This window comes from Oncorhynchus mykiss, chromosome 2 (assembly GCF_057628025.1).
Source record: "Oncorhynchus mykiss isolate SJ-2025 chromosome 2, ASM5762802v1, whole genome shotgun sequence".
Lineage (NCBI taxonomy): Eukaryota > Metazoa > Chordata > Actinopteri > Salmoniformes > Salmonidae > Oncorhynchus > Oncorhynchus mykiss.
This window is the reverse complement of record NC_143023.1, coordinates 100,307,685-100,334,144: the sequence shown is the minus strand read 5'-3', so window position 1 is coordinate 100,334,144 and position 26,460 is coordinate 100,307,685. Positions and strand designations below refer to the sequence as shown.

The 26,460-nt window shown below is 42.0% G+C and overlaps 2 protein-coding genes across 3 annotated transcripts; one reads left to right on the top strand and one right to left on the bottom strand.

Moving 5' to 3' along the window:
• Positions 1-1,063: 1,063 nt before the first annotated feature.
• LOC110500984 (transmembrane protein 178B) lies at positions 1,064-9,761 on the bottom strand. 2 transcript variants are annotated; one of them, XM_036960904.2, is made up of 4 exons: positions 8,276-9,761; positions 7,603-7,716; positions 6,979-7,116; positions 1,064-5,345 (listed from the first exon to the last, which is right to left on the bottom strand). In XM_036960904.2, exons 1-4 carry the CDS (start codon positions 8,670-8,672, stop codon positions 5,083-5,085), a joined length of 912 nt encoding a protein of 303 aa, XP_036816799.1. In that variant the 5' UTR covers positions 8,673-9,761; the 3' UTR covers positions 1,064-5,082. The 2 variants fall into 2 exon arrangements, with proteins under 2 accessions (XP_036816799.1, XP_036816803.2); XM_036960908.2 differs by having other exon boundaries at positions 9,484-9,742.
• A 4,783-nt stretch (positions 9,762-14,544) lies between these two features.
• Positions 14,545-25,804, top strand: spi1a (Spi-1 proto-oncogene a). The gene is made up of 5 exons (XM_036960892.2): positions 14,545-14,833; positions 15,636-15,729; positions 16,653-16,852; positions 24,736-24,901; positions 25,164-25,804. Exons 1-5 carry the CDS (start codon positions 14,825-14,827, stop codon positions 25,481-25,483), a joined length of 789 nt encoding a protein of 262 aa, XP_036816787.2. The 5' UTR covers positions 14,545-14,824; the 3' UTR covers positions 25,484-25,804.
• The last annotated feature ends 656 nt before the right edge of the window (positions 25,805-26,460 follow it).

Genomic DNA, 26,460 nt, shown 5'->3' with positions numbered 1-26,460 from the left:
TTGAATGGAACCCTACATGGAATGGAACCCTGTATGGTATTGAATGGAACCCTATATGGAATGGAACCCTATATGGAATGGAACCCTGTGTGGTATTGAATGGAACCCTATATGGAATGGAACCCTGTATGGTATTGAATGGAACCCTATATGGAATGGAACCCTGTATGGTATTGAATGGAACCCTATATGGATTGGAACCCTGTATGGTATTGAATGGAACCCTATATGGAATGGAACCCTATATGGAATGGAACCCTGTATGGTATTGAATGGAACCCTATATGGAATGGAAGCCTATATGGAATGGAACCCTATATGGTATTGAAAGGAACCCTATATGGAATGGAACCCTGTATGTTATTGAATGGAACCCTATATGGAATGGAACCCTGTATGGTATTGAATGGAACCCTATATGGAATGGAACCCTGTATGGTATTGAATGGAACCCTATATGGAATAGAACCCTATATGGAATGGAACCCTGTATTGTATTGAATGGAACCCTATATGGAATGGAACCCTATATGGAATGGAACCCTGTATGGTATTGAATGGAACCCTATATGGAATGGAACCCTATATGGAATGGAACCCTGTATGGTATTGAATGGAACCCTATATGGAATGGAACCCTGTATGGTATTGAATGGAAACCTATATGGAATGGAACCCTATATGGAATGGAACCCTGTATGGAATGGAACCCTGTATGGAATGGAACCCTGTATGGTATTGAATGGAACCCTATATGGAATGGAACCCTATTTGGAATGGAACCCTGTATGGTATTGAATGGAACCCTATATGGAATGGAACCCTATATGGAATGGAACCCTGTATGGTATTGAATGGAACCCTATATGGAATGGAACCCTGTATGGTATTGAATGGAACCCTATATGGAATGGAACCCTATATGGAATGGAACCCTGTATTGAATGGAACCCTATATGGAATGGAACCCTATATGGAATGGAACCCTGTATGGTATTGAATGGAACCCTATGTCTTTTATTGTATAATGGTAGTATAAATTTAACCACCACAAGAGCAACAGTTTGTATCATCATTTTATTTTTCAAAAATATCTTGATTGGACGGGCTATCATGATCAGTAAACAGAAAAAAACATCAAAACATTTCCCATCAAATACAGTCCTGTATCTTAATTAATACTCATGTTTTCTTTGAATACATACAAATGCAAACCTGCATACATTTTCAAAATGTAATTGACGTATTATTTTGGTTTCAGTGGGAACATAAAGGAATACCACATGATTGCTCTTCAAAAATGTGAGAATACACATCCATATTATTTTAATTTTCAACTTTATTCAGTCTTATCTAGGGGAACATGTTGAATTTTCACTTGGCCGTGCATTGACGTCAGTGGGAGACTAAGGGCCCTCTATTCAATACGTACAGCGGAGGTTCAGCGTTACATCGTGGTTGAAATTTAAAGGCAATGTTTCTGCGTTAGTGGATACTGCATTCACGGTAAACGCTGCATTAGGTCGGCTCAATCTTACATTTACATTGCGCAATCTGTAACGCTTCAGCGATCTGTAACGCTTCAGAGATCTGTAACGCTTCAGAGATCTGTAACGCTTCAGAGATCTGTAACTCTTCAGAGATCTGTAACTCTTCAGAGATCTGTAACGCTTCAGAGATCTGTAACGCTTCAGAGATCTGTAACGCTTCAGAGATCTGTAACGCTTCAGAGATCTGTAACGCTTCAGAGATCTGTAACGCTCCAGAGATCTGTAACTCTTCAGAGATCTGTAACGCTTCAGAGATCTGTAACGCTTCAGAGATCTGTAACGCTTCAGAGATCTGTAACTCTTCAGAGATCTGTAACTCTTCAGCGATCTGTAACGCTTCAGAGATCTGTAACGCTTCAGAGATCTGTAACGCTTCAGAGATCTGTAACTCTTCAGAGATCTGTAACGCTTCAGCGATCTGTAATGCTTCAGAGATCTGTAACGCTTCAGAGATCTGTAACTCTTCAGAGATCTGTAACTCTTCAGAGATCTGTAACGCTTCAGAGATCTGTAACTCTTCAGAGATCTGTAACGCTTCAGAGATCTGTAACGCTTCAGCGATCTGTAACGCTTCAGAGATCTGTAACTCTTCAGAGATCTGTAACGCTTCAGCGATCTGTAACGCTTCAGAGATCTGTAACGCTTCAGCAATCTGTAATGCTTCAGCAATCTGTAACGCTTCAGCGATCTGTAATGAAATGGAACCAGAGATCTGAGATCTGTAACGCTTCAGAGATCTGTAATGCTTCAGCAATCTGTAACTCTTCAGAGATCTGTAACGCTTCAGAGATCTGTAACTCTTCAGAGATCTGTAACGCTTCAGAGACCTGTAACGCTCCAGCGATCTGTAACATTTCGCTCCAGCGATCTGTAATGCTTCAGAGACCTATAACTCTTCAGAGATCTGTAATGCTTCAGAGACCTGTGACACTTCAGAGATCTGTAACTCTTCAGAGACCTGTAACTCTTCAGAGACCTGTAACTCTTCAGAGACCTGTAACTCTTCAGAGGCCTGTAACTCTTCAGAGACCTGTAACTCTTCAGAGACCTGTAACTCTTCAGAGATCTGTAACTCTTCAGAGATCTGTAACTCTTCAGAGATCTGTAACGCTTCAGAGATCTGTAACTCTTCAGAGATCTGTAACTCTTCAGAGATCTGTAACTCTTCAGAGATCTGTAACGCTTCAGCGATCTGTAACGCTCCAGCGATCTGTAACACTTCGCTCCAGCGATCTGTAATGCTTCAGAGACCTATAACTCTCCAGAGATCTGTAACTCTTCAGAGATCTGTAATGCTTCAGAGATCCGGACAGAATAGAGCCCTTAAGTGAACATCGCAGTGGAAATTCAACTCTTAAAGTTGGTGCTATCATTGTTCTTCTGTCTTCTTCAATTTTGTAGAACCAGCATCAAAGGTCAAAGGTACAGGAAGATATTTACTAGAGTAACTTCTCCACCGAACAATTCATTATGGGACAGAAATATAATTCTGTAGCTGTTGACAGTTTTGGTTAGGGAGGAGGAAGAAGAGGAGGACAGAAGGAGGACAGAAGAAAAGAAAGCACCAGAAGAAGATTTTGAATTCCTCTTCAGTAAACTGTCATCATCCAACCCTGACAAATTCCCCTTCAAGCTTGAGAGACAGAATATTTTTGGCTGTTTCTTTTCTTTGTGCAATCAATGCTGTGTGTCTGACAGATCTTACTTCTTAGTCCCTGGGTAACGTCCCCAGTCCAGTCAGACCGGCACATATCAACAACTTCTTTTTTCAGAGGAAGGGATGACTGACTGTCAAAGGATGGAGAAGAGACAAGAGGGATGGATGAGTGTCCTGTCACTGGAAAGTCTGGCAGATACTGACACGGTCACACACTCCTGTCACTGGGAGTTGAAGGTTTGGCAGAGTGCCACACATAGAAATAGAATTACTAGAACAGACATTCTCAAATGGACATTCCCATTACTAGAACGGACATTCCCATTACTAGAACGGACATTCCCATTACTAGAACACACATTCCAATTACTAGAACGGACATTCCCATTACTAGAACGGACATTCCCATTACTAGAACACACATTCCAATTACTAGAACGGACATTCCCGTTACTAGAACGGACATTCCCGTTACTAGAACGGACATTCCCATTACTAGAACGGACATTACCATTACTAGAACGGACATTACCATTACTAGAACGGACATTACCATTACTAGAACGGACATTCACATTACTAGAACGGTCATTCCCATTACTAGAACGGGCATTCCCATTACTAGAACGGACATTCCCGTTACTAGAACGGACATTCCCATTACTAGAACGGACATTACCATTACTAGAACGGACATTACCATTACTAGAACGGACATTCACATTACTAGAACGGTCATTCCCATTACTAGAACGGACATTCCCGTTACTAGAACGGACATTCCCATTACTAGAACGGACATTACCATTACTAGAACGGACATTCCCATTGCTTGAATGGACATTCACATTCCCATTACTAGAATGGACATTCCCATTACTAGAACGGGCATTCCCATTACTAGAACGGGCATTCCCATTACTAGAACGGGCATTCCCATTACTACAGCGGATATTCCCATTACAACAATGGGATTCCCATTACTAGAATGGGTATTCCCATTACTAGAACAGACATTCCCATTACTAGAACGGACATTCCCATTACTAGAACGGACATTCCCATTACTAGAACGGACATTCCCATTACTAGAACGGACATTCCCATTACTAGAATGGACATTCCCATTACTAGAACGGACATTCCCATTACTAGAACGGACATTCCCATTACTAGAACGGTCATTCCCATTACTAGAACGGACATTCCCATTACTAGAACGGACATTCCCATTACTAGAACGGACATTCCCATTACTAGAATGGACATTCCCATTACTAGAACGGACATTCTCATTACTAGAACGGACATTCCCATTACTAGAATGAATATTCCCATTACAACAATGGATATTCCCATTACTAGAATGGACATTCCCACTACTAGAACACACATTCCCATTACTAGAATGGTCATTCCCATTACTAGAACGGACATTCCTATTACTAGAATGGACATTCCTATTACTAGAATGGACATTCCTATCACTAGAATGGGGCTAGAATGGACATTCCCATTACTAGAACGGACATTCCCATTACTAGAATGGACATTCCCATTACTAGAACACACATTCCCATTACTAGAATGGTCATTCCTATTACTAGAACGGACATTCCTATTACTAGAATGGACATTCCTATTACTAGAATGGGGCTAGAATGGACATTCCCATTACTAGAACGGACATTCCCATTACTAGAACGGACATTCCCATTACTAGAACGGACATTCCCATTACTAGAATGGACATTCCCATTACTAGAACGGACATTCCCATTACTAGAACGGACATTCCCATTACTAGAACGGACATTCCCATTACTAGAACGAACATTCCCATTGAAGTCAAATAGTAATTCTATTTCTATGGTGTCACACACAGCCGTTCTCATGTCGAGGCTTGCGTTGCAGCCTCTCTACCATAGTGTGAGGCACGGGGGGGTAGAGGGAAGGAGCCAGCGTGCACAGGAAGCCGGCCAATAGGGTGAGACCTAGGCCCCCCCATGCGCAGAACATGGACCAGCCGTATCCGTGACTGATGTCCTCTGGGATCCCATACATGTAGCGAGGATAACGGGACAGTTGGAAGTTAATCCCTGCTACACATGTACACAGAGAGATGATACAGCACGTTCCTGATGGGACAGAGAGAGAGAGAGAGAGAGGAGGGGGAAGATGGAAGGGGGAGAGAGAGAGAGAGAGAGAGAGAGAGGAGGGGGAAGATGGAAGGGGTAGAGAGAGAGAGAGAGAGAGAGAGAGAGAGAGAGAGAGGAGGGGGAAGATGGAAGGGGGAGAGAGAGAGAGAGAGAGAGAGAGAGAGAGAGAGGAGGGGGAAGATGGAAGGGGGAGAGAGAGAGAGAGAGAGAGAGGAGGGGGAAGATGTAAGGTGGGAGATAGAGAGAGAGAGAGAGGGGAGGGGGAAGATGGAAGGGGGAGAGAGAGAGAGGAGGGGGAAGATGGAAGGGGGAGAGAGCGGGAGAGGGAGGGGGAGAAAGAGAGAGATGAGAGAGGGGGAGAAAGAGAGAGATGAGAGAGGGGGAGATAGGAGGAGAGAGAGAGAGATAGGAGGGGAGAGAGAGGGAGAGAGAGAGGGGGAGAGGGGGAGAGAGAGAGGGGGAGAGGGAGGGGGAGAGAGAGAGAGATAGGAGGGGAGAGAGAGGGGGAGATAGGAGGAGAGAGAGAGAGATAGGAGGAGAGAGAGAGAGATAGGAGGGGAGAGAGAGAGATAGGAGGGGAGAGAGAGAGATAGGAGGGGAGAGAGAGAGGGGGGAGAGAGAGAGAGATAGGAGGGGAGAGAGAGAGATAGGAGGGGAGAGAGAGAGATAGGAGTGGAGATAGAGAGAGTGGGAGATAGGAGGGGAGAGAGAGAGATAGGAGGGGAGAGAGAGAGTGGGAGATAGGAGGGGAGAGAGAGAGAGATAGGAGGGGAGAGAGGGGGGAGATAGGAGGGGAGAGAGAGAGATAGGAGGGGAGAGAGAGAGAGTGGGAGATAGGAGGGGAGAGAGAGAAGGGGAGATAGGAGGGGAGAGAGAGCGAGATAGGAGGGGAGAGAGAGGGGGGGAGATAGGAGGGGAGAGAGAGAGAGATAGGAGGGGAGAGTGGGGGGGATTATTTCACCCGTGTGACACGTTCTTCCATTCTAGCCATCTTCTACATACATGGACAATATATATGAACCGTTTCATGCATTTATCGATGGAATTATAATTATATCTGTATTCCAAATCGAACCTTAGGTCATACTCCCTAGTCCCCTAATACCTAGTCACTCCTGCCGATCTGAGCGGATTCTTACCAAGCCAATCAGAGGGCAAGATAATATGTTTATCTATCCAATCCTCAGATTCTACAGGAGTGACTAGACTTGCGGTAGATTAGAATTCAGCATATTTCTGCCGAGCAGGACAATGCCTGCGTCCCAAATGGCACCCTAATACCCCCATAGGGCTGTTGTGATAGGGAATATGGTGCCATGGCAGGACTCACACAATGCATCGCTCTCCATTAAAAAAACACACACTGACGCCCCCAAGTGGTGCTTGGTGGTATTGCTCTGTTCTACTGTACAGCAACTCTCAGTACTCAGCTCTCAGGAGGAAGAACAGTCCTGTTACGTACTGCGTACTGTGTGTGTGCGTGTGTGTGTTATAAAACAGTTCTCCACTTACCTCCCATGAGGAAGAACAGTCCTGTTACGTACTGCGTACTGAGTGTGCGTGCGTGTGTGTGTGTGTGCGTGCGTGTGTTATAAAACAGTTCTCCACTTACCTCCCATGAGAAAGAGCAGTCCCGCTACGTACTGCATCAGGTCATGCTGCTGACAGCAGCCCAGAGCTCCGATCACCCAGCCAAACAGGATGATGGACACAGCCATGCCGATAAAACTGGCTGTCATTCTCTGCAGGTCTACACAGGGAGCGAGAAAATTGGATGAAGAAATTCGATCAAAACGTCAAAAACGTCTGCAAATATACAATCTTGATAACTCTTTTACCTAAAAACCTGCAGGGATACTGCTTCATAACTTGTTAAAAGCATGTATGAGGCGTTATGATTTTGGGGCGGCAGGTAGCCGAGCGTTGGATCACGTAACCAAAAGTGATTGCTAGATCGTATCCCTGAGCTGACAAGGTATAAATCTGTCGTTCTGCCCCTTCATTGTAAATACAAATTGGTTCTTAACTGACTTGCCTAGTTGAATAAAATAAAAATGTGTATGTATTCTAATACGGCTTATAATATGATAATTCCTCTATGAAGGATATTTTTAACTGAATCATAATGTCGGTTATTAAGTCGGGATCATTATGAGATGCCATTGTTGTTACAGTTTATTCTTCTTCACCTGGACAGAGATGAAGATTAAAAAGGGGATATTGTGGGTAAACTTACGGAGTGCGTGCCACTCATCCTGACGAATAGTCTTGATTATATTGATGCTCAGCTTTCTGGGGAGGGCTAAAGAATAGTAGTAGTATTTTATTGGTGTGCAGCGCTGAACTAAACCTGCAGAGAAGGAACAAAAACAACGTAGTTTCACACGGAGAGGCCATATTGAAACGACAAAAAAAAATATTATTGCATATGTAGTCTACCAGAGGAAAAAAATAAAATGGCTAGTAGCATAGATTCATCACATATTGTCAATGTTTATATAACTGTGTTTTTTCTTCATTGGCTTAGAGTCTTCGTTGCAGCTCTGTTGCCTGTAGGCTTCTCTCAGAAAGCATCACACAGAGGAGTAGGCCTAGTCTAGTACAGTACGCCCCCCGTGAACTCCCTAACAACGTTGAGGTGGCACAAATAAATCAAACAGTAGTGTCACATTGTGAATCAAACCGTGGATGCAAAGCCTAGTTGCTGCTGCATAGGCCTGAATGTGGGCGGACCGCTAACCGCTAAATCAGCATTCAGCACCTCGGATAGCGCCCAAATTCCGATGATGATTTCACCACACATCAATGAGCATAAATAGGGCTTGTCACCAAAGACTATAGCGCCACTGACATTATATAGGCTGTAAACAACATATTGTTTATCATGTGACGTGATCAAATGATGAAACCTTTAAAGATGAGATCCTCTGTCTCCAGGTCGAATCCCTCCCGATGACATTTCCTCCACAGCCCGGAGATGGTGGAGTTGTACTGCCGACTGCAGAGGGACTCCATGGCCGGGGCGGGGGGCAAGAAGTGCCGCTTAGCCCGCAGGAGGAGTCCTCCACTCGACCCCTTCCTCTCCACGTTATTCTCCTTCGGTAGCATACGGAGTGGGAGGTTCTGGTTGGAGATATAGATGAATCCAGGGTCGTTCCTTTTGTTGGAATAATTCTTACAACGTTCCCTGTGCCTCCTTGCATCCGTCTCGTACCAATTGTCAGTACATATTGCGACTGCTATGAGTCCCAACGCGCAAAACGCCAGAAACAATCCCGCGACCGTCAAAGTCCTCATAGCAGACATGATGTTCCACCGGACGCGGTAGTGTATAGAAGAGATTCCTTCTGTTCGACAGTTGGGGGAAGGGGAGGGGGGGGGGGGGGGGTCCTCTCTAGCGCCTGCTGCCTGGATAATTTATTCCCCGGGTAGCAATCACCGGTTCGTGCTGGGGGATTTCGTCGCTCTCTGCCGCAGCATTAATATGATATCACCCTAGGCCATTATTGATAACAGATCTCGTTGATTGGTACAGCACGTCCAAATACCAGAAAACATTAAGCTTTTTTTGTAAAAAAAAACGTCCTGACAGGCCTGTATTTTGGTACCATTCTCTCTGGCTGTTGATCTATCCAATATTGCTCAAGAGGGATTCATTAGTGAGTTTTAAAACATTGTTTTGTATTTAACCCTTATTTTACCAGGCAAATTGACTGAGAACACATTGTAATTTATAACAACGACTTGGGGAATAGTTACAAGGGAGAGAGGGGGGGGGGGGGGGGGGGAGTGAGCCAATTGGAAGCTGGGGATGATGATTAGGTGGCCATGATGGTATGAGGGTCTTATTGGGAATTTAGCCAGGACACCAGGGTTAACACCCCTACTCTTATGATAAATGCCATGGGATCTTTAGTGACCACAGTGAGTCTACTAGTAAATGCCAGGAGATGGAGACAGAGCTAACATTCAATCATTATGCATCAGCCTAACACACTAATATAGGATTTTCACGGTCCGTACATATACTCAAATTAAAGAAAGAAAGAGATACACTTTACAGTACATTGTAACGGAATACTGTTAGGACCAATACCCAAACAATTCTGTACATCACCGCCTACTTTCCACGGTTTCCGGTAGCCAGGGTTGTTTCTCTGTGGGGCCTCAGGTGGAGATGAGCTGTGTGTGTTGTGGTCGGGGAGGTTGGCTGCTGTGGCCTTTTGCTGCTCCTGTGTCTCTGTGGCAGGAGGATCTGTAGTATATGTGCCCCGACAGATAAAGACCTGCAGGCTGTGAAACCAATCCCACATTGTTGAACAACACACAGAACTGATACAGATCATCACATGCTATTTTTGGTGTGGTCAACCCTTGTGTCTTTGAGAGAGAGAGAGATTGGGCACGTGTGTGTGTGTGTGTGTGTGTGTGTGTACCCATGTGACTTCTTGGATTTCCCTTCTATTCTTAAATAAATTATAGAACTCTGAAACATTTTCTTTTTCTAACAGACCTCATCCTGTATTTTTCCATAACTTCAGGTTTGTATATCTGAGACAGACGATTCGTCCAAAATGGCACCCTATTCCCTATATAGTACACTACTTTAGACCAGAGCCCTATAGAACCCTATTCCCTATATAGTGCACTACTTTAGACCAGAGCCCTATAGAACCCTATTCCCTATATAGCGTACTACTGTTGATCAGAGCCCTATAGAACCCTATTCCCTATATAGTGCAGTACTTTAACCAGAGCCCTATAGAACCCTATTCCCTATGTAGTGCAGTACTTTAACCAGAGCCCTATGGGCCCTCCTGAGTCCTGGTCTAAGTAGTGCACTCTAAAAGGGAATAGTGTGCTTTTTGGGGGGGGGGACTAAGAATGACAGTTAATGTGAAGACGCTCTCTGAGCAGTTGTGCAAGAGAGAGACGATGTTTCTTCAGATCCAACAGACTTCCTGTGGTGAAGCACACTCCAACATGTCAGGAAAACACAAGAATCTTCACACATTGACAGTAATAAGATATATGTTAGTGATATATACTAGCCTCTTGTTTTAAAGCAGATTTATACAAAATTGAGTTTTTTTTTTTTTAATAGAGATTATAATTTGCAGTCCACAAACAACCTGTATACCCGTAGGCCTGAGGCCAGCAATGTGATGCAACTGTCCACAACAACAACAAAAACACTCTGTCTCCACCAATCATGAGAATAATGATGTCTTTCTGTACCATCACGTACGCAAAACTATACAATTCAAATCCATGCATCTTGATTCCTAGGCTTGTTTGTGCTGGGGTGGCTTGCAGTTGTTTTTCTCATTGTCATTGTATCTAATAAGGAATTGAATGTGATAGTTTAATCTTAGTTCCTCATTTAGGAACGTGTGTGTGTGTGTGTGTGTGTGTGTGTGTGTGTGTGTGTGTGTGTGTGTGTGTGTGTGTGTGTGTGTGTGTGTGTGTGCGTGTGTGCGTGTGGCCGTCATTGTAAAATAAGAATTTGCTCTAAACTGACTTGTCTAGTTAAATAAAGGTGATATAAAAATAACATAAAACCATACATGTAATTTACACTCTTAGAAAAAAAGGTTCTATCTAGAACCTTAAAAGGTTCTTCGGCTGTCCCTATAGGAGAACCCTTGAACAACAATTTTTTTGGTTCTATATAGAACCCTTTTTGGTTCCAGGTAGAACCCTATTGAGATCCACGTAGAACCCTTTACACAGAGGGTTCTACGTGGAACCAAAAAGAGTTCTACCAGGAACCAAAAAGGGTTCTCCTACGGGGACAGCCGAAGAACCCTCGTGGAAACCCCTTCCCCCCCCTAAGAGTATAATAATCGGATCATAACAAAGAGACCTACCTCTGATGGCTATGCTGTTACTCTGTGTCACTGTGTATCACTGCGTATCACTGCGTATCTCTGTATATCACTGTGAATCGCTGTATCACTGTGTATCTCTGTATATCACTGTGAATCGCTGTATCACTGTGTATCTCTGTATATCACTGTGAATCGCTGTATCACTGTGTATCTCTGTATATCACTGTGAATCGCTGTATCACTGTGTATCTCTGTATATCACTGTGAATCGCTGTATCACTGTGTATCTCTGTATATCACTGTGAATCGCTGTATCACTGTGTATCTCTGTATATCACTGTGAATCGCTGTATCACTGTGTATCTCTGTATATCACTGTGAATCGCTGTATCACTGTGTATCTCTGTATATCACTGTGAATCGCTGTATCACTGTGTATCTCTGTATATCACTGTGAATCGCTGTATCACTGCGAGATATCTGTCAAACCTCTCCAACAGTAACCTCTTATCTGGTTGAGATATCTCTCAAACCTCTCCAACAGTAACCTCTAATCTGGTTGAGACATCTCTCAAACCTCTTCAACAGTAACCTCTTATCTGGTTGAGATATCTCTCAAACCTCTCCAACAGTAACCTCTTATCTGGTTGAGATATCTCTCAAACCTCCTCAACAATAACCTCTTATCTGGTTGAGATATCTCTCAAACCTCTTCAACAATAACCTCTTATCTGGTTGAGACATCTCTCAAACCTCTTCAACAATAACCTCTAATCTGGTTGAGATATCTCTCAAACCTCTTCAACAGTAACCTCTTATCTGGTTGAGATATCTCTCAAACCTCTTCAACAGTAACCTCTTATCTGGTTGAGATATCTCTCAAACCTCTTCAACAGTAACCTCAACAATAACCTCTTATCTGGTTGAGATATCTCTCAAACCTCTTCAACAATAACCTCTAATCTGGTTGAGACATCTCTCAAACCTCTTCAACAATAACCTCTTATCTGGTTGAGATATCTCTCAAACCTCTTCAACAATAACCTCTAATCTGGTTGAGACATCTCTCAAACCTCTTCAACAATAACCTCTAATCTGGTTGAGATATCTCTCAAACCTCTTCAACAATAACCTCTTATCTGGTTGAGATATCTGTCAAACCTCTTCAACAGTAACCTCAACAATAACCTCTTATCTGGTTGAGACATCTCTCAAACCTCTTCAACAATAACCTCTTATCTGGTTGAGATATCTGTCAAACCTCTCCAACAATAACCTCTTATCTGGTTGAGACATCTCTCAAACCTCTTCAACAATAACCTCTTATCTGGTTGAGATATCTCTCACACCTCTTCAACAGTAACCTCTAATCTGGTTGAGACATCTCTCAAACCTCTTCAACAATAACCTCTTATCTGGTTGAGACATCTCTCAAACCTCTCCAACAGTAACCTCTTATCTGGTTGAGATATCTCTCAAACCTCTTCAACAGTAACCTCTTATCTGGTTGAGATATCTCTCAAACCTCTTCAACAGTAACCTCTTATCTGGTTGAGATATCTCTCAAATCTCTCCAACAATAACCTCTTATCTGGTTGAGATATCTCTCAAACCTCTCCAACAGTAACTTCTTATCTGGTTGAGATATCTCTCAAACCTCTCCAACAGTAACCTCTTATCTGGTTGAGACATCTCTCAAACCTCTCCAACAGTAACCTCTTATCTGGTTGAGATATCTCTCAAACCTCTCCAACAGTAACTTCTTATCTGGTTGAGATATCTCTCAAACCTCTTCAACAATAACCTCTTATCTGGTTGAGACATCTCTCAAATACGGATAATACGTACAGTAGGTCTGTTATAACTATGTACAGTAGGTCTGTTATAACTATATACAGTGGGTCTGTTATAACGATATACAGTAGGTCTGTTAGGTATGTTATAACTATATACAGTAGGTATGTTATAACTATATGCAGTAGGTCTGTTATAACTATACACAGTAGGTATGTTAGGTCTGTTATAACTATATGCAGTAGGTCTGTTATAACTATATACAGTAGGTCTGTTATAACTATATACAGTAGGTATGTTATAACTATACACAGTAGGTCTGTTATAACTATACACAGTAGGTATGTTAGGTCTGTTATAACTATGTACAGTAGGTCTGTTATAACTATGTACAGTAGGTCTGTTATAACTATATGCAGTAGGTCTGTTATAACTATATGCAGTAGGTCTGTTATAACTATATACAGTAGGTCTGTTATAACTATATACAGTAGGTCTGTTATAACTATATACAGTAGGTCTGTTATAACTATATACAGTAGGTCTGTTATAACTATATACAGTAGGTATGTTATAACTATACACAGTAGGTCTGTTATAACTATACACAGTAGGTATGTTAGGTCTGTTATAACTATGTACAGTAGGTCTGTTATAACTATGTACAGTAGGTCTGTTATAACTATGTACAGTAGGTCTGTTATAACTATATACAGTAGGTCTGTTATAACTATACACAGTAGGTATGTTAGGTCTGTTATAACTATATACAGTAGGTCTGTTATAACTATATGCAGTAGGTCTGTTAGGTCTTTTATAACTATATACAGTAGGTCTGTTAGGTATGTTATAACGATATACAGTAGGTCTGTTAGGTATGTTATAACTATATACAGTAGGTCTGTTATAACTATGTACAGTAGGTCTGTTATAACAATACAGTAGGTCTGTTATAACAATACAGTAGGTCTGTTATAACAATACAGTAGGTCTGTTATAACTATATACAGTAGGTCTGTTATAACTATGTACAGTAGGTCTGTTATAACTATGTACAGTAGGTATGTTATAACTATGTACAGTAGGTCTGTTATCAATATTTACAGTAGGTCTGTTTTCACTATGTACAGTAGGTCTGTTTTCACTATGTACAGTAGGTTTGTTATAACTCTCCCACAAGTAAAAACATCTACAAAAAAACTATTCCTTTCACCCTGGACTGCATATCAATAATATTTTATAGATCGCTTTAAATATTTTTTTAGGATTAGCAACGAAAGAGACCATGGAACATTTGGTGACAAATATGAGCGTAATATCAGTCAATACAAATAAATACAGTGAAATAAAACAGAGTGACATATCTTGGTGAAATAAAACACTGACATATCTTGGTGAAATAAAACACAGTGACATATCTTGAGAATTTCTTTTTCATCTTTCACAGGCTTGAAAGACAATTATTGTAGTGCTTTTAAAACAAATATAATAGTTAAAATCCTGAAAGATAGGTTGACCCATTGTTAAAACCAGAGGCTGAAAACAGTGAGACCAAACTCACAAATGTGAATATGATTGGTTCACATCCTCTGACAAATCAACAACTTTCAGGAACTCAGGAACTGAGTGACAATCAGACCGAAGATGAAAAAAAGTGAAAGTATATTATGGTCTTGGTTTAATACTCTCTGCGTAGTTTTGGTCTGATAGTGGTCAACTGTAATATTCGACTAAACGACTTCCATCAGAAATTCAATCAAAATTAATGGGAATTAAGTCAAAAGGATATTTCTCCATTTTTTTGGGATTATAACTGTGTTTTTGAAAGTCATCATGTCCTTTGTGAGTATTGTATGATCTCTTGTTTTTTACTAATGTGGCTGGGAGATTAGTACATATGAAAATAAAATGTGCTACATTGTATATAAATCGGTGGGAAAAGTACCCAATTGTCATACTTGAGTAAAAGTAAAGATACCTTATCAGAAAATGACTAAAGTAAAAGTCACCCAGTAAAATACTACTTGAGAAAAAGTCTAAAATAATTTGATTTTAAATATACTGAAGTATCAAAAGTAACAAGTATAAATCATTTCAAATTCCTTACATCAGTCAAACCAGACGGTAAGATGTTCATGTTTTTTAATGTCCGGACAGTCAGGGTCACACGCCAACACTCAGACATAATTTACAAATGAAGCATTTGTGTTTAGTGAGTCCAGATCAGAGTACTGCTGGGTGTCAGGGGAAAATGTATGGAGTTAAAAGTACATTATTTTCTTTTGGAATGTAGTGGAGTAAAAGTCAAAGTTGTCAAAAATATAAATAGTAACGTACAGATACCCAATTAAAAAGTACTTAAGTAGTAGTTTAAAGTATTTTTACTTAAGTACTTTACACCACTGATCAAATGTGAGTACATTTTCCAGATTTACAAAATGTTCATTATGAATTTGTAAAATATATGATGAACTCTGTAGTTATATCTAATGAGATGTGTATTACAGTATATCTCACTAGTAAGATATGTACTTGGCCTAGTATATGCAGATACCTATTCTTTGAAACACATTAGGCAAACTTTTTCTATCTACCTTCATTTTTTTGGTGTGTATAAAATGTTCTGATCTTTCTTTTACAAAAGGCATCTGAAGAAATAATCCCATATGATCCTGAGATTTATCGATCACCAGCGGAGTTATACTCATATCTCACCAATGTCGGAGAACTTCACGATGGTGAGTGGCAAATACACTCGATGAGTAATAGTGGTAACGTTTCACGTGTTAAAGATTGAAAAGCTGTCCAACGGGGTTGGGGTCAATTCTATTTCAATTCAGTCAATTCAAGAAGTATACAATAAAAATAAATGAAGGTTACATGCAAGCGGTCATGACTGAATTCAAACGTGAGTTGGTTTCGGGGTGTGGTTTGATGTGGGTGTCTCGTTTGTGTGGTCGCAGGTGGGAAGAGTTAGCCAAATTATTTTTTGCCAATTAGCTTCAGCCCGGCTGGTGTGCGACCATGGCAAAATTGGTTTCACTTTGGAAAACCTATCTCTGGGGATTGTTAGGGACCATCAATAAATTACACAATAGAAATGGGACAATGTTGCACATATTTTAGTTGTCTCATTAAATGCTTTCAATATTTGTAAATTAATTTCTAAAATGTACAGTTGTTTTGAGGTTTTTAAATCATTGAAATTTGGAGCTATTGATCTTTTAAAATATTGTTAGTGTACATTGTGCAAATTATTGATGGTCCCTAGCCCAACAGGGATCTCAAATGTTAAACCACATTGACCATGGGCATGATTACTTGGGTGCTGCCAGCTATGGCCTTATGGGTAGTATAGAAATACACCCTTCATTTCATGATATATCATTTACCTAACATCTCGCAAATCTCCGTTTTGGACGAGACTGAATTTATAGGGGAAATTATCCTATTTACACTTCGTAGTCATTTTGACACTGGAATGAATGTTTCTGCCACATAGACATTATTCAAAATGAGAAGTTGTTTTTATGAGCAGTCTCTCTATAAAGCCTGCAGGTATAATTCTTTATAACTCATTATTAGCATGTAGCATGTATGAGCCTTTATAATGTTTATAATGTTTATAACGAGGCTTATTGATGTCTCTCTTATGGTTCAGAGCATGGCTGGGAGTACCACTCTGACAGGGGCATGCATCAGAGTGACATGTTGGAAATCTCCTCACAAGGGAATCATCTGACAGAGCTCCAGAGTGTCCATTCCCAACAGCTCCTCCACCCTTATCGCTACCCCGATACCGACACCCTCCACCTGCCACTAGCAGACCCAGGACTGGGACCCCTAACCCTAACCTCACAGGTTAGTTCAACTCTAGTTGACCCAGGACTGGGACCCCTAACCTTAACCTCACAGGTTAGTCCAACTCTAGTAGACCCAGGATTGGGACCCCTAACCCCACAGGTTAGCCCAACTCTAGTAGACCCAGGACTGGGACCCCTAACCCCACAGGTTAGTCCAACTCTAGTAGACCCAGGACTGGGACCCCTTAACCCCACAGGTTAGTCCAACTCTAGTAGACCCAGGACTGGGACCCCTAATCCCACAGGACTGGGACCCCTAAACCCACAGGTTAGTCCAACTCTAGTAGACCCAGGACTGGGACCCCTAACCCCACAGGTTAGTCCAACTCTAGTAAACCCAGGACTCGAACCCTTAACCCCACAGGCTAGTCCAACTCTAGTAGACCCAGGACTCGGACCCCTAACCCCACAGGCTAGTCCAACTCTAGTAGACCTGGGACTGGGACCCCTAACCCCACAGGTTAGTCCAACTCTAGTAGACCCAGGACTGAGACCCCTAACCCCACAGGTTAGTCCAACTCTAGTAAACCCAGGACTGGGACCCTTAACCCCACAGGCTAGTCCAACTCTAGTAGACCCAGGACTGAGACCCCTAACCCCACAGGTTAGTCCAACTCTAGTAGACCCAGGACTGGGACCCCTAATCCCACAGGTTAGTCCGACTCTAGTAAACCCAGGACTGGGACCCCTAATCCCACAGGTTAGTCCAACTCTAGTAAACCCAGGATTGGGACCCCTAATCCCACAGGTTAGTCCAACTCTAGTAGACCCAGGACTGGGACCCCTAATCCCACAGGTTAGTCCGACTCTAGTAAACCCAGGACTGGGACCCCTAATCCCACAGGTTAGTCCAACTCTAGTAGACCCAGGACTGGGACCCCTAACCCCACAGGTTAGTCCAACTCTAGTAGACCCAGGACTGGGACCCCTAACCCCACAGGTTAGTCCAACTCTAGTAGACCCAGGACTGGGACCCCTAACCCCACAGGCTAGTCCAACTCTAGTAGACCCAGGACTGGGACCCCTAACCCCACAGGTTAGTCCAACTCTAGTAGACCCAGGACTGGGACCCCTAACCCCACAGGTTAGTCCAACTCTAGTAGACCCAGGACTGGGACCCTTAACCCCACAGGTTAGTCCAACTCTAGTAAACCCAGGACTGGGACCCCTAACCCCACAGGTTAGTCCAACTCTAGTAGACCCAGGACTGGGACCCTTAACCCCACAGGTTAGTTCAACTCTAGTAGACCCAGGACTGGGACCCCTAACCCCACAGGCTAGTCCAACACTAGTAGACCCAGGACTGGGACCCTTAACCCCACAGGCTAGTCCAACACTAGTAGACCCAGGACTGGGACCCCTAACCCCACAGGACTGGGACCCCTAACCCCACAGGACTGGGACCCCTAACCCCACAGGACTGGGACCCCTAACCCCACAGGTTAGTCCAACTCTGTCTCTGATCATCTTGACAAGTAAAATGTATAATGAAATCAGTATTTCTGATGAGTGTGGTAGCTGTGAAAAATATAAAATAAATAATAGAAACGTGTAATGGGCATAAATTAAATGTTTAACAGCGATCCTAACACATAGCACACAGAGTGCAACGATTCACAGGGCATTTATACTATAGTGGTACACAATACCAATATCAACAATGTACAATATCTAGAGATAATACTCTTTTGTCTTTGAGAGGGAGGACACCGAGGTGACTGGATGTTATGTAATAGCCTACACTGTTGTCTACAGAAAGCAGCTACAGGATTGCTCAACAATGTGCTTTTCCTGAGTGAGGAACCATTTTAGCCACAACCAATAGCCTTGTGAGTAGAGCGCAGTAGAATAGAGTACACTCACCACCAACCGCTGGGCTGTGGATAGCCTAGGCTACACCTCATTTACTCAACCTTGCTATTGACACATAATCTGAGGCACAGCAGTGTGTGTGGGATGGGGTGGGGGAGGGGGGGGTGATGGGGGGGATTCTCACAGCAGGAAAATAATAGCTGCGACCAGCAATGAACGGGGTTCACAGGATGACAGAAAGGACACGAGATCAGTTGGATTAACAAAGCAAAGCACTCTATCATGTAGGAACGATCTTCCTTTATGTTCAATCAGTGAAAGCATTACCATGTTTATCTCTCGATACCTCAAGGAAGACGTAAATTACGTTCGGTCTAGTGCTTTCAGTTGGTTATCTTTGAATGCAGCAGGTAATCATTCCTATAGTTATTACTTAAAGGAAAAATCCACTCAAAAACAAATAAAGTTTTCAAGTTATTAGACTTTTCAAGATGCAAAGTGTCACACATTTTGCATCATCGTGATGTCACAAGTGACACTTTGCCTCTTAAAAGTCCAATATCTTGAAAACTTGACTGCTGACATGCAAAACATTTTGGGACTCTATCAACAGTGGACTACTGGGGGGGGGGGGGGTACCAAAATATCATTTTTGATTGGAGTTGACCTTTAAATTATTGAGTTTATAAACCAATTCTGGGGTCAATTTGACTAATGGTTTATGTTAAGATTTGTGAAATATTTTCAACATTTGTGTACTGATATATTGTGGTCATCTTTGAATTCTGGGACTTGTGTAAATTATTTAAATATCAGTTGGTACACTCCAAATTAGCCTTCCAAAATATTTCAATAGACTCTTTTAACAAGGCACACCTGTTGATTGAAATGCATTCCAGGTGACTACCTCATGAAGCTGGTTGAGAGAATGCCAAGAGTGTGCAAAGCTGTCAACAAGGCAAAGGGTGACTACTTTGAAAAAACACTTTTTTGGGGGGGTCACTACATGATTCCATATGTGTTATTTCATTGTTTTGATGTCTTCACTATTATTCTATAATGTAGAAAATAGTAAAAAATAAAGAAAACCCTTTGAATGAGTAGGTGTGTCCAAACGTTTGACTGGTACTGTATACAAAAGGTTTAAATACCAAATTTCATGGGCTGATGTTCATCGGTTCAGTTATTTTAGCCCTGGTGTGACATTTTTTTTTTTTTTTACCTTTATTTAACCAGGCAAGTCAGTTAAGAACAAATTCTTATTTTCAATAACGGCCTGGGAACAGTGGGTTAACTGCCTGTTCAGGGGCAGAACGACAGATTTGTACCTTGTCAGCTCGGGGGTTTGAACTCACAACCTTCCGGTTACTAGTCCAACGCTCTAACCACTAGGACATGGTGTAGCGTGGTCGACTTTGCATGCAGCAACTAATCATTTTCAAATTCATTAGAGGCTAATTCATTGGGTCTATTTAGTATTTTATTAGGATCCCCCAAAGCAGTTCGACACATACAACAACACAGAGTTACACATGGAGTAAAACATACAGTAGAAAGATAAGTCTATATACGATGTGAGCAAATGAAAGGCCATGGTGGCGAAGTAAATACAATATAGCAAGTAAAACACTGGATTGGTAGATACTGTACCAAGGGCCTACATACTGTACCAAGGGCCCTACATACTGTACCAAGGGCCTACATACTGTTCCAAGGGCCCTACATACTGAACCAAGAGGCCAACATACTGAGCCAAGAGGCCTACATACTGAGCCAAGAGGCCTACATACTGAACCAAGAGGCCTACATACTGAACCAAGAGGCCTACATACTGAACCAAGAGGCCTACATACTGAACCAAGAGGCCTACATACTGAACAAAGGGCCCTACATACTGAGCCAAGAGGCCTACATACTGAGACAAGAGGCCTACATACTGAGCCAAGGGGCCTACATTCTGAGCCAAGAGGCCTACATACTGAACCAAGAGGCCTACATACTGAGCCAAGAGGCCTACATACTGAGCCAAGAGGCCTACATACTGAGCCAAGAGGCCTACATACTGAACCAAGAGGCCTACATACTGAGCCAAGAGGCCTACATACTGAACCAAGGGCCCTACATACTGAGCCAAGGGCCCTACATACTGAGCCAAGAGGCCTACATACTGAGCCAAGGGGCCTACATACTGAGCCAAGGGGCCTACATACTGAGCCAAGAGGCCTACATACTGAACCAAGAGGCCTACATACTGAACCAAGAGGCCTACATACTGAACCAAGAGGCCTACATACTGAACCAAGAGGCCTACATACTGAAATAAGAGCCTACATACTGAACCAAGAGGCCTACATACTGAACCAAGAGCCTACATACTGAACCAAGAGCCTACATGGTGTTATTTGGACTTATGGTTCATGAGAATACGTTTTTCAAAGTTTTTCAAAAATGTCCAAGATGGAAGAAAATATATCCTGACAGACCCTATGGGTCCTTGAGGAAAATGTGTCCAGTACGCGGAAAGACGCCTAAAATACAACGTTTAATGTCTCTAGGTAAAACGTGGTGGCAGATATGAGAGATTAAGTGAGATTACTTATAACAGTGACACCTATAAACCAATCATTCTTTTTGACCAAGTTACTCATGGGCTCTAGTTTCTGTGTGCCAAATTAGAAAATAAGTTAGCAATCTATACATGAGTTATTTGACCATGTCAAGGGGAAAAAAATATCTAAGATTAACAATAGATTTAACAGCTTTGCTGTGAACCCTTCACTACTGTATGGATCATAATGAATGGACATTTTTTTTGTAGGGGTTGAAACTTGCTGCAAAAAACGGGGTGATCAAATTAAGATCCTACATCTGTAAATGTAAAAATCAACAACTAAATCAAACTAAATTGACTTTTTCCAAATGTTGTTACGTTACAACCTTATTCTAAAATGGATTAAATAAATAAAAGTCCTCAGCAATCTACACACAATACCCCATGATGCCAAAGCAAAAACAGGTTATTCGAAATGGTTGCAAATGTTTTAAAAATAAAAAACAGAAATACCTTATTTACATAAGTATTCAGACCTTTTGCTATGGGACTCGAAATTAAGTTCCGGTGCATCTTGTTTCCATTGATCATCCTTGAGATGTTACTGCAACTTGATTGGAGGTCCACCTGTGGTAAATTCAATTGATTGGACATGATTTGGAAAGGCACACACCTGTCTATATAAGGTCCCACAGTCTGACAGTGCATGTCAGAGCAAAAACCAAGACAAGAGCTCCGAGACGGGGTTGTGTCGAGGCACAGATCTGGGGAAGGGTAAGAAAAAATGTCTGCCGCATTGAAAAGTCTCCAAGAACACAGTGGCCTCCATCATTATTTAATGGAAAAAGTTTGGAACCACCAAGACTCTTCCGACAGCTGGCCAAACTGAGCAATCAGGGAGAAGGGCCTTGGGAGGTGACACGTCAGGGAGGTGACACGTCTGGAGGAAACCTGGTACCATCCCTACGGTGAAGCATGGTGGTGGGAGCATCATGCTATGGGGATGTTTTTCAGTGGCAGGGACTGGGAGACTAGTCAGGGTACAGAGAGATCCTTGATGAAAACCTGCTCCAGAGCGCTCAGGACCTCAGACTGGGGTGACGGTTCACCTTCCAACAGGAAGGTGTCGCCCCCCCTAAGCACACAGCCAAGACAACGCAGGAGTGGCATTGGGACAAGTCTCTCAATGTCCTTGAGTGACCCAGCCAGAGCCTGGAATTGAACCTGATCGAACATCTCTGGAGAGACCTGAAAATATCTGTGCAGCGACGCTCCCCATCCAACCTGACAGAGCTTGACAGAGGATCTGCAGAGAAGAATGGGAGAAACAAAGTACTGAGTAAAGGGTCTGAATACTTATGTAAATGTGATATTTCAGTTTATTTTTTGATAAATTAGCAAACATTTCTAAACTGTCATTATTGTCATTATGGGGTATTGTGTATAGATTGACGAGGGGGGGGGCGATTTAATCAGTTTCAGAATAAGACTGTAACGTAACAAAATGTGGAAAAAGCCAAGGTGTCTAAATACTTAGCATTTTGACATTGTCAATTGTTTTTAGATTTAGACCTTTCACTACTTTCTCTTTCAGGGAAATACGACCATCTATTTAGTTGACCTTACACTACTTTCTCTTTCAGGGAAATACGACCATTTTGACATTTCCAAACTAATACAATCCTTTGGTCTCCAAGCAACGTTTATTTACACAGTAGATGTACAGGTGAAGTTTACATGCACTTAGGTTGGAGTCATTAAAACTCGTTTTTTCAACCACTCCACAAATTTCTTGTTAACAAACTATAGTTTTGGCAAGTCGGTTAGGACATCTACGTTGTGCATGACACAAGTTTACAGACAGATTATTTAACTTATAATTCACTGTATCACAATTCCAGGAGGGTCAGAAGTTTACATGCACTAAGTTGACTGTGCCTTTAAACAGCTTGGAAAATTCCAGAAAATGATGCTATGGCTTTAGAAGCTTCTGAAAGGCTAATTGACATCATCTGAGTCAATTGTAGGTGTACCTGTGGATGTATTTCAAGGCCTACCTTCAAACTCAGTGCCTCTTTGCTTGACATCATGGGAAAATTATAAGAAATCAGCCAAGACCTCAGAAAAAAAATTGTAGACCTCCACAAGTCTGGTTCATCCTTGGGAGCAATTTCCAAATGCCTGAAGGTATCACATTCATATGTACAAACAATAGTACACAAGTATAAACACCATGGGACCACGCAGCCGTCATACCGCTAAGGAAGGAGACGTGTTCTGTCTCCTAGAGATGAGCGTACTTTGGTGTGAAAAGTGCAAATCAATCCCAGAACAACAGCAAAGGACCTTGTGAAGATGCTGGAGGAAACGGGTACAAAAGTATCTATATCCACAGTAAAAACGAGTCCTATATCAACATAACCTGAAAGGTCACTCAGCAAGGAAGAAGCCACTGCTCCAAAACCACCATAAAAAGCCAGACTATGGTTTGCAACTGCACATGGGGACAAATATCACACTTTTTGGAGAAATGTTCTCTCGTCTGATGAAACAAAAATAGAACTGTTTGGCCATAATGACCATCGTTATGCTTGGAGGAAAAAGGGGGAGGCTTGTAGGCCGAACAATACCATCCCAACCGTGAAGCACGGGGGTGACAGCATCATGTTGTGGGTTGCTTTGCTGCAGGAGGGACTGGTGCACTTCACAAAATAGATGGCATCACGAGGAAGGGGAAATTATATCAATATATTGAAGGAACATCTCAAGACATCAGTCAGGAAGTTAAAACTTGGTCGCAAATGGGTCTTCCAAATGGATAATGACCCCAAGCATCTGACCCACTGGGAATGTAATGATATAAAAAAATGCTTAAATAAATCATTCTCTCTTACTATTATTCTGACATTGTCACATTCTTAAAATAAAGTGGTGATCCTAACTGACCTAAAACAGGGAATTTCTACTACGATTAAATGGTCAGGAATTGTGAAAAACTGAGTTTAAATGTATTTGTCTGAGGTGTATGTAATCCTCCGACTTCAACTGTATGTGCAATAGAGGAGGTTGCTGGGGGGATGAACAGATACACGATGACATAATAATAGCTGGAGCGAATGGAATCAAACACATGGAAACCAATGGAAACCATGTGTTTTGATGTGTTTGATACCATTCCTCTCATTCTGCTCTAGCCATTACCACGAGCACATCCTCCCCAAATGAAGGTGCCACCAACCTCCTATGATGTGCGTGTGATCACACAAAGTCAGAGAGATAACTGATCAAGCACAATTCTCTTACGGCCAGACAGGGCTCCTTTAGTGAAACAAGTTATTTGATCTCAATGGGACTACCTGGATGAAGAGGCTATGTGTAGGTTTCGCATACTTTCTGCCAGAAGTTGTGCGACAAATGGGTCCCTGAAATGTGTGTACTATGTCATATAAATGCTAAACAAAACATACAGTACAACAATGCATCATGACGACAAATTACATTTATTTTCCTCTGTACAGATGCCGTACTACAACCACACAGTGTATTACCAGCAACAGGCCCCTGTGTCCCCTAGTTACTACTGCTCAGAGGAGGAGGAACCTGTGGGCCACAGTCCCCCACTGGAGGTATCTGAGGGTGAAGAAGAGGACTATGGAGACCATGTCCCTTTTGGGGGAGACTCCAGTGAGTGCTGACTGACTTAACGAATGAAGTGACTTACTTTACTGATTGACTTAATCCTTTTCATTCGTTTGTGAAACATAAGTCTTCCATGTGAGACTGAGTATTGTAGCATTACAGGGGAGAAATCTGTTGGGTGGCTATTACATACAGGGATCACACACTTGCTAATAGCCTTTAACATGATCCAACAATAGCCATAGAAATGAATTAATTCTGCCATTATGAAATTCATGTAAAATATCATTCATATCTCTCTATCCAGGTAACAAGAGGAAGATCCGGCTGTACCAGTTCCTCCTGGACATGCTGAAGAACGGAGACATGAAGGACAGTATGTGGTGGGTGGACAGAGAGAAAGGAATCTTCCAGTTCTCCTCTAAAAACAAGGAGACTCTGGCCAATCGCTGGGGCACGCAGAAAGGGAACAGGAAGAGGATGACATATCAGAAGATGGCCAGGGCCCTGCGGAACTACGGCAAGACTGGAGAAATCAGAAAGGTCAAGAAGAAACTGACCTACCAGTTCAGTCCGGAGGTACTGAGGAAAGTCTCGACTACAGAGAGAAGGCACTACCCTCACTAGGAGTACCAGAGATTGTTAATGTAATGCCACTGTATTACAGGCTTTGGGAGTAGGCCTAACCTCACTGCTATGTCTTGAAAATAGGACAATAATGACTGTCTACTGTGATTGTATTTCATTACATTTAAAATGATACCCCAGAAACAATCAGGTAACATTAAACATGTCGATGTTTAGATTTTTGTTATTGGTGTTTGCATATTCCATGTTTATTTATTTACTTAACAAGTCGTCGTGTGTCACGTGTTACATAATCTTACTCTTGACTCTATCTTTGTGTCTGTGATGGGAAGAAAAAAAATAAAGTATATTTTTTACAAATGTGTCAGTGTGAATGGAAGAAAAGATCGAAACCTCAAACAATTTCAACATCAGTGTATCATGACTGAGTAAAGAAGAGGCGCATAGTTACAGCAATCATTCTGTTTCTCTGTTATGTTATTATCTGACTCATCCTCTATCTGATCACGTCAGTTGTTGATGAATAGGAAAGCCATCACAGGTCCGTTTTTTGAGGTGTAGTTCTGAAACACGTCTCAATACCTTTTTAGTTTCGGTAAATTACAGTAGTTAATGCCTCAACAGTAACGTTGTAATTAAGTTGATAAATTCCTGTATAAAATGGGCATTATGCCATCTGCTGGTAGATCAGTGTGTTTACATTGTCTATGGTACTCCCGATCACGGCCGGTTGTGAGACAACCTTACTCAAAAATGCATCTTCTTTAGGAGTGCTATTTATATCCCTTTGACTACTGAACATTCGTCCATACTGTGTGTGTCCCATCACTGCAGGTAATTTATGACAAATGTATATGTTTTATAAACTCCAGGAAAGCGTATTAGCCTGGTTTAGTTAGTTTAGGAAAATATGTAGGTACATTCTAGGTGTATTAAATTTCTTCGCCACAAGACTGTGACATTAAGTAATTGTTCAGGCTAATTCGCTGGCTGGTGCTCATGGGTTTATAAAACAT

What these genes read in the sequence shown, in the direction of transcription:
- spi1a (XM_036960892.2), top strand. An exon ending in CCCTAACCCTAACCTCACAG is followed by an intron (nt 16,853 to 24,735) that starts GTTAGTTCAACT and finishes TCCTCTGTACAG; the next exon opens with ATGCCGTACTACAACCACAC. An exon ending in CCCTTTTGGGGGAGACTCCA is followed by an intron (nt 24,902 to 25,163) that starts GTGAGTGCTGAC and finishes CTCTCTATCCAG; the next exon opens with GTAACAAGAGGAAGATCCGG.
- LOC110500984 (XM_036960904.2), bottom strand. Translation starts at nt 8,672, where the DNA reads ATGTCTGCTATGAGGACTTTGACGGTCGCGGGATTGTTTCTGGCGTTT. An exon ending in AGAGGATCTCATCTTTAAAG is followed by an intron (nt 7,717 to 8,275) that starts GTTTCATCATTT and finishes CCTTCTCTGCAG; the next exon opens with GTTTAGTTCAGCGCTGCACA. An exon ending in GGATGAGTGGCACGCACTCC is followed by an intron (nt 7,117 to 7,602) that starts GTAAGTTTACCC and finishes CTCCCTGTGTAG; the next exon opens with ACCTGCAGAGAATGACAGCC.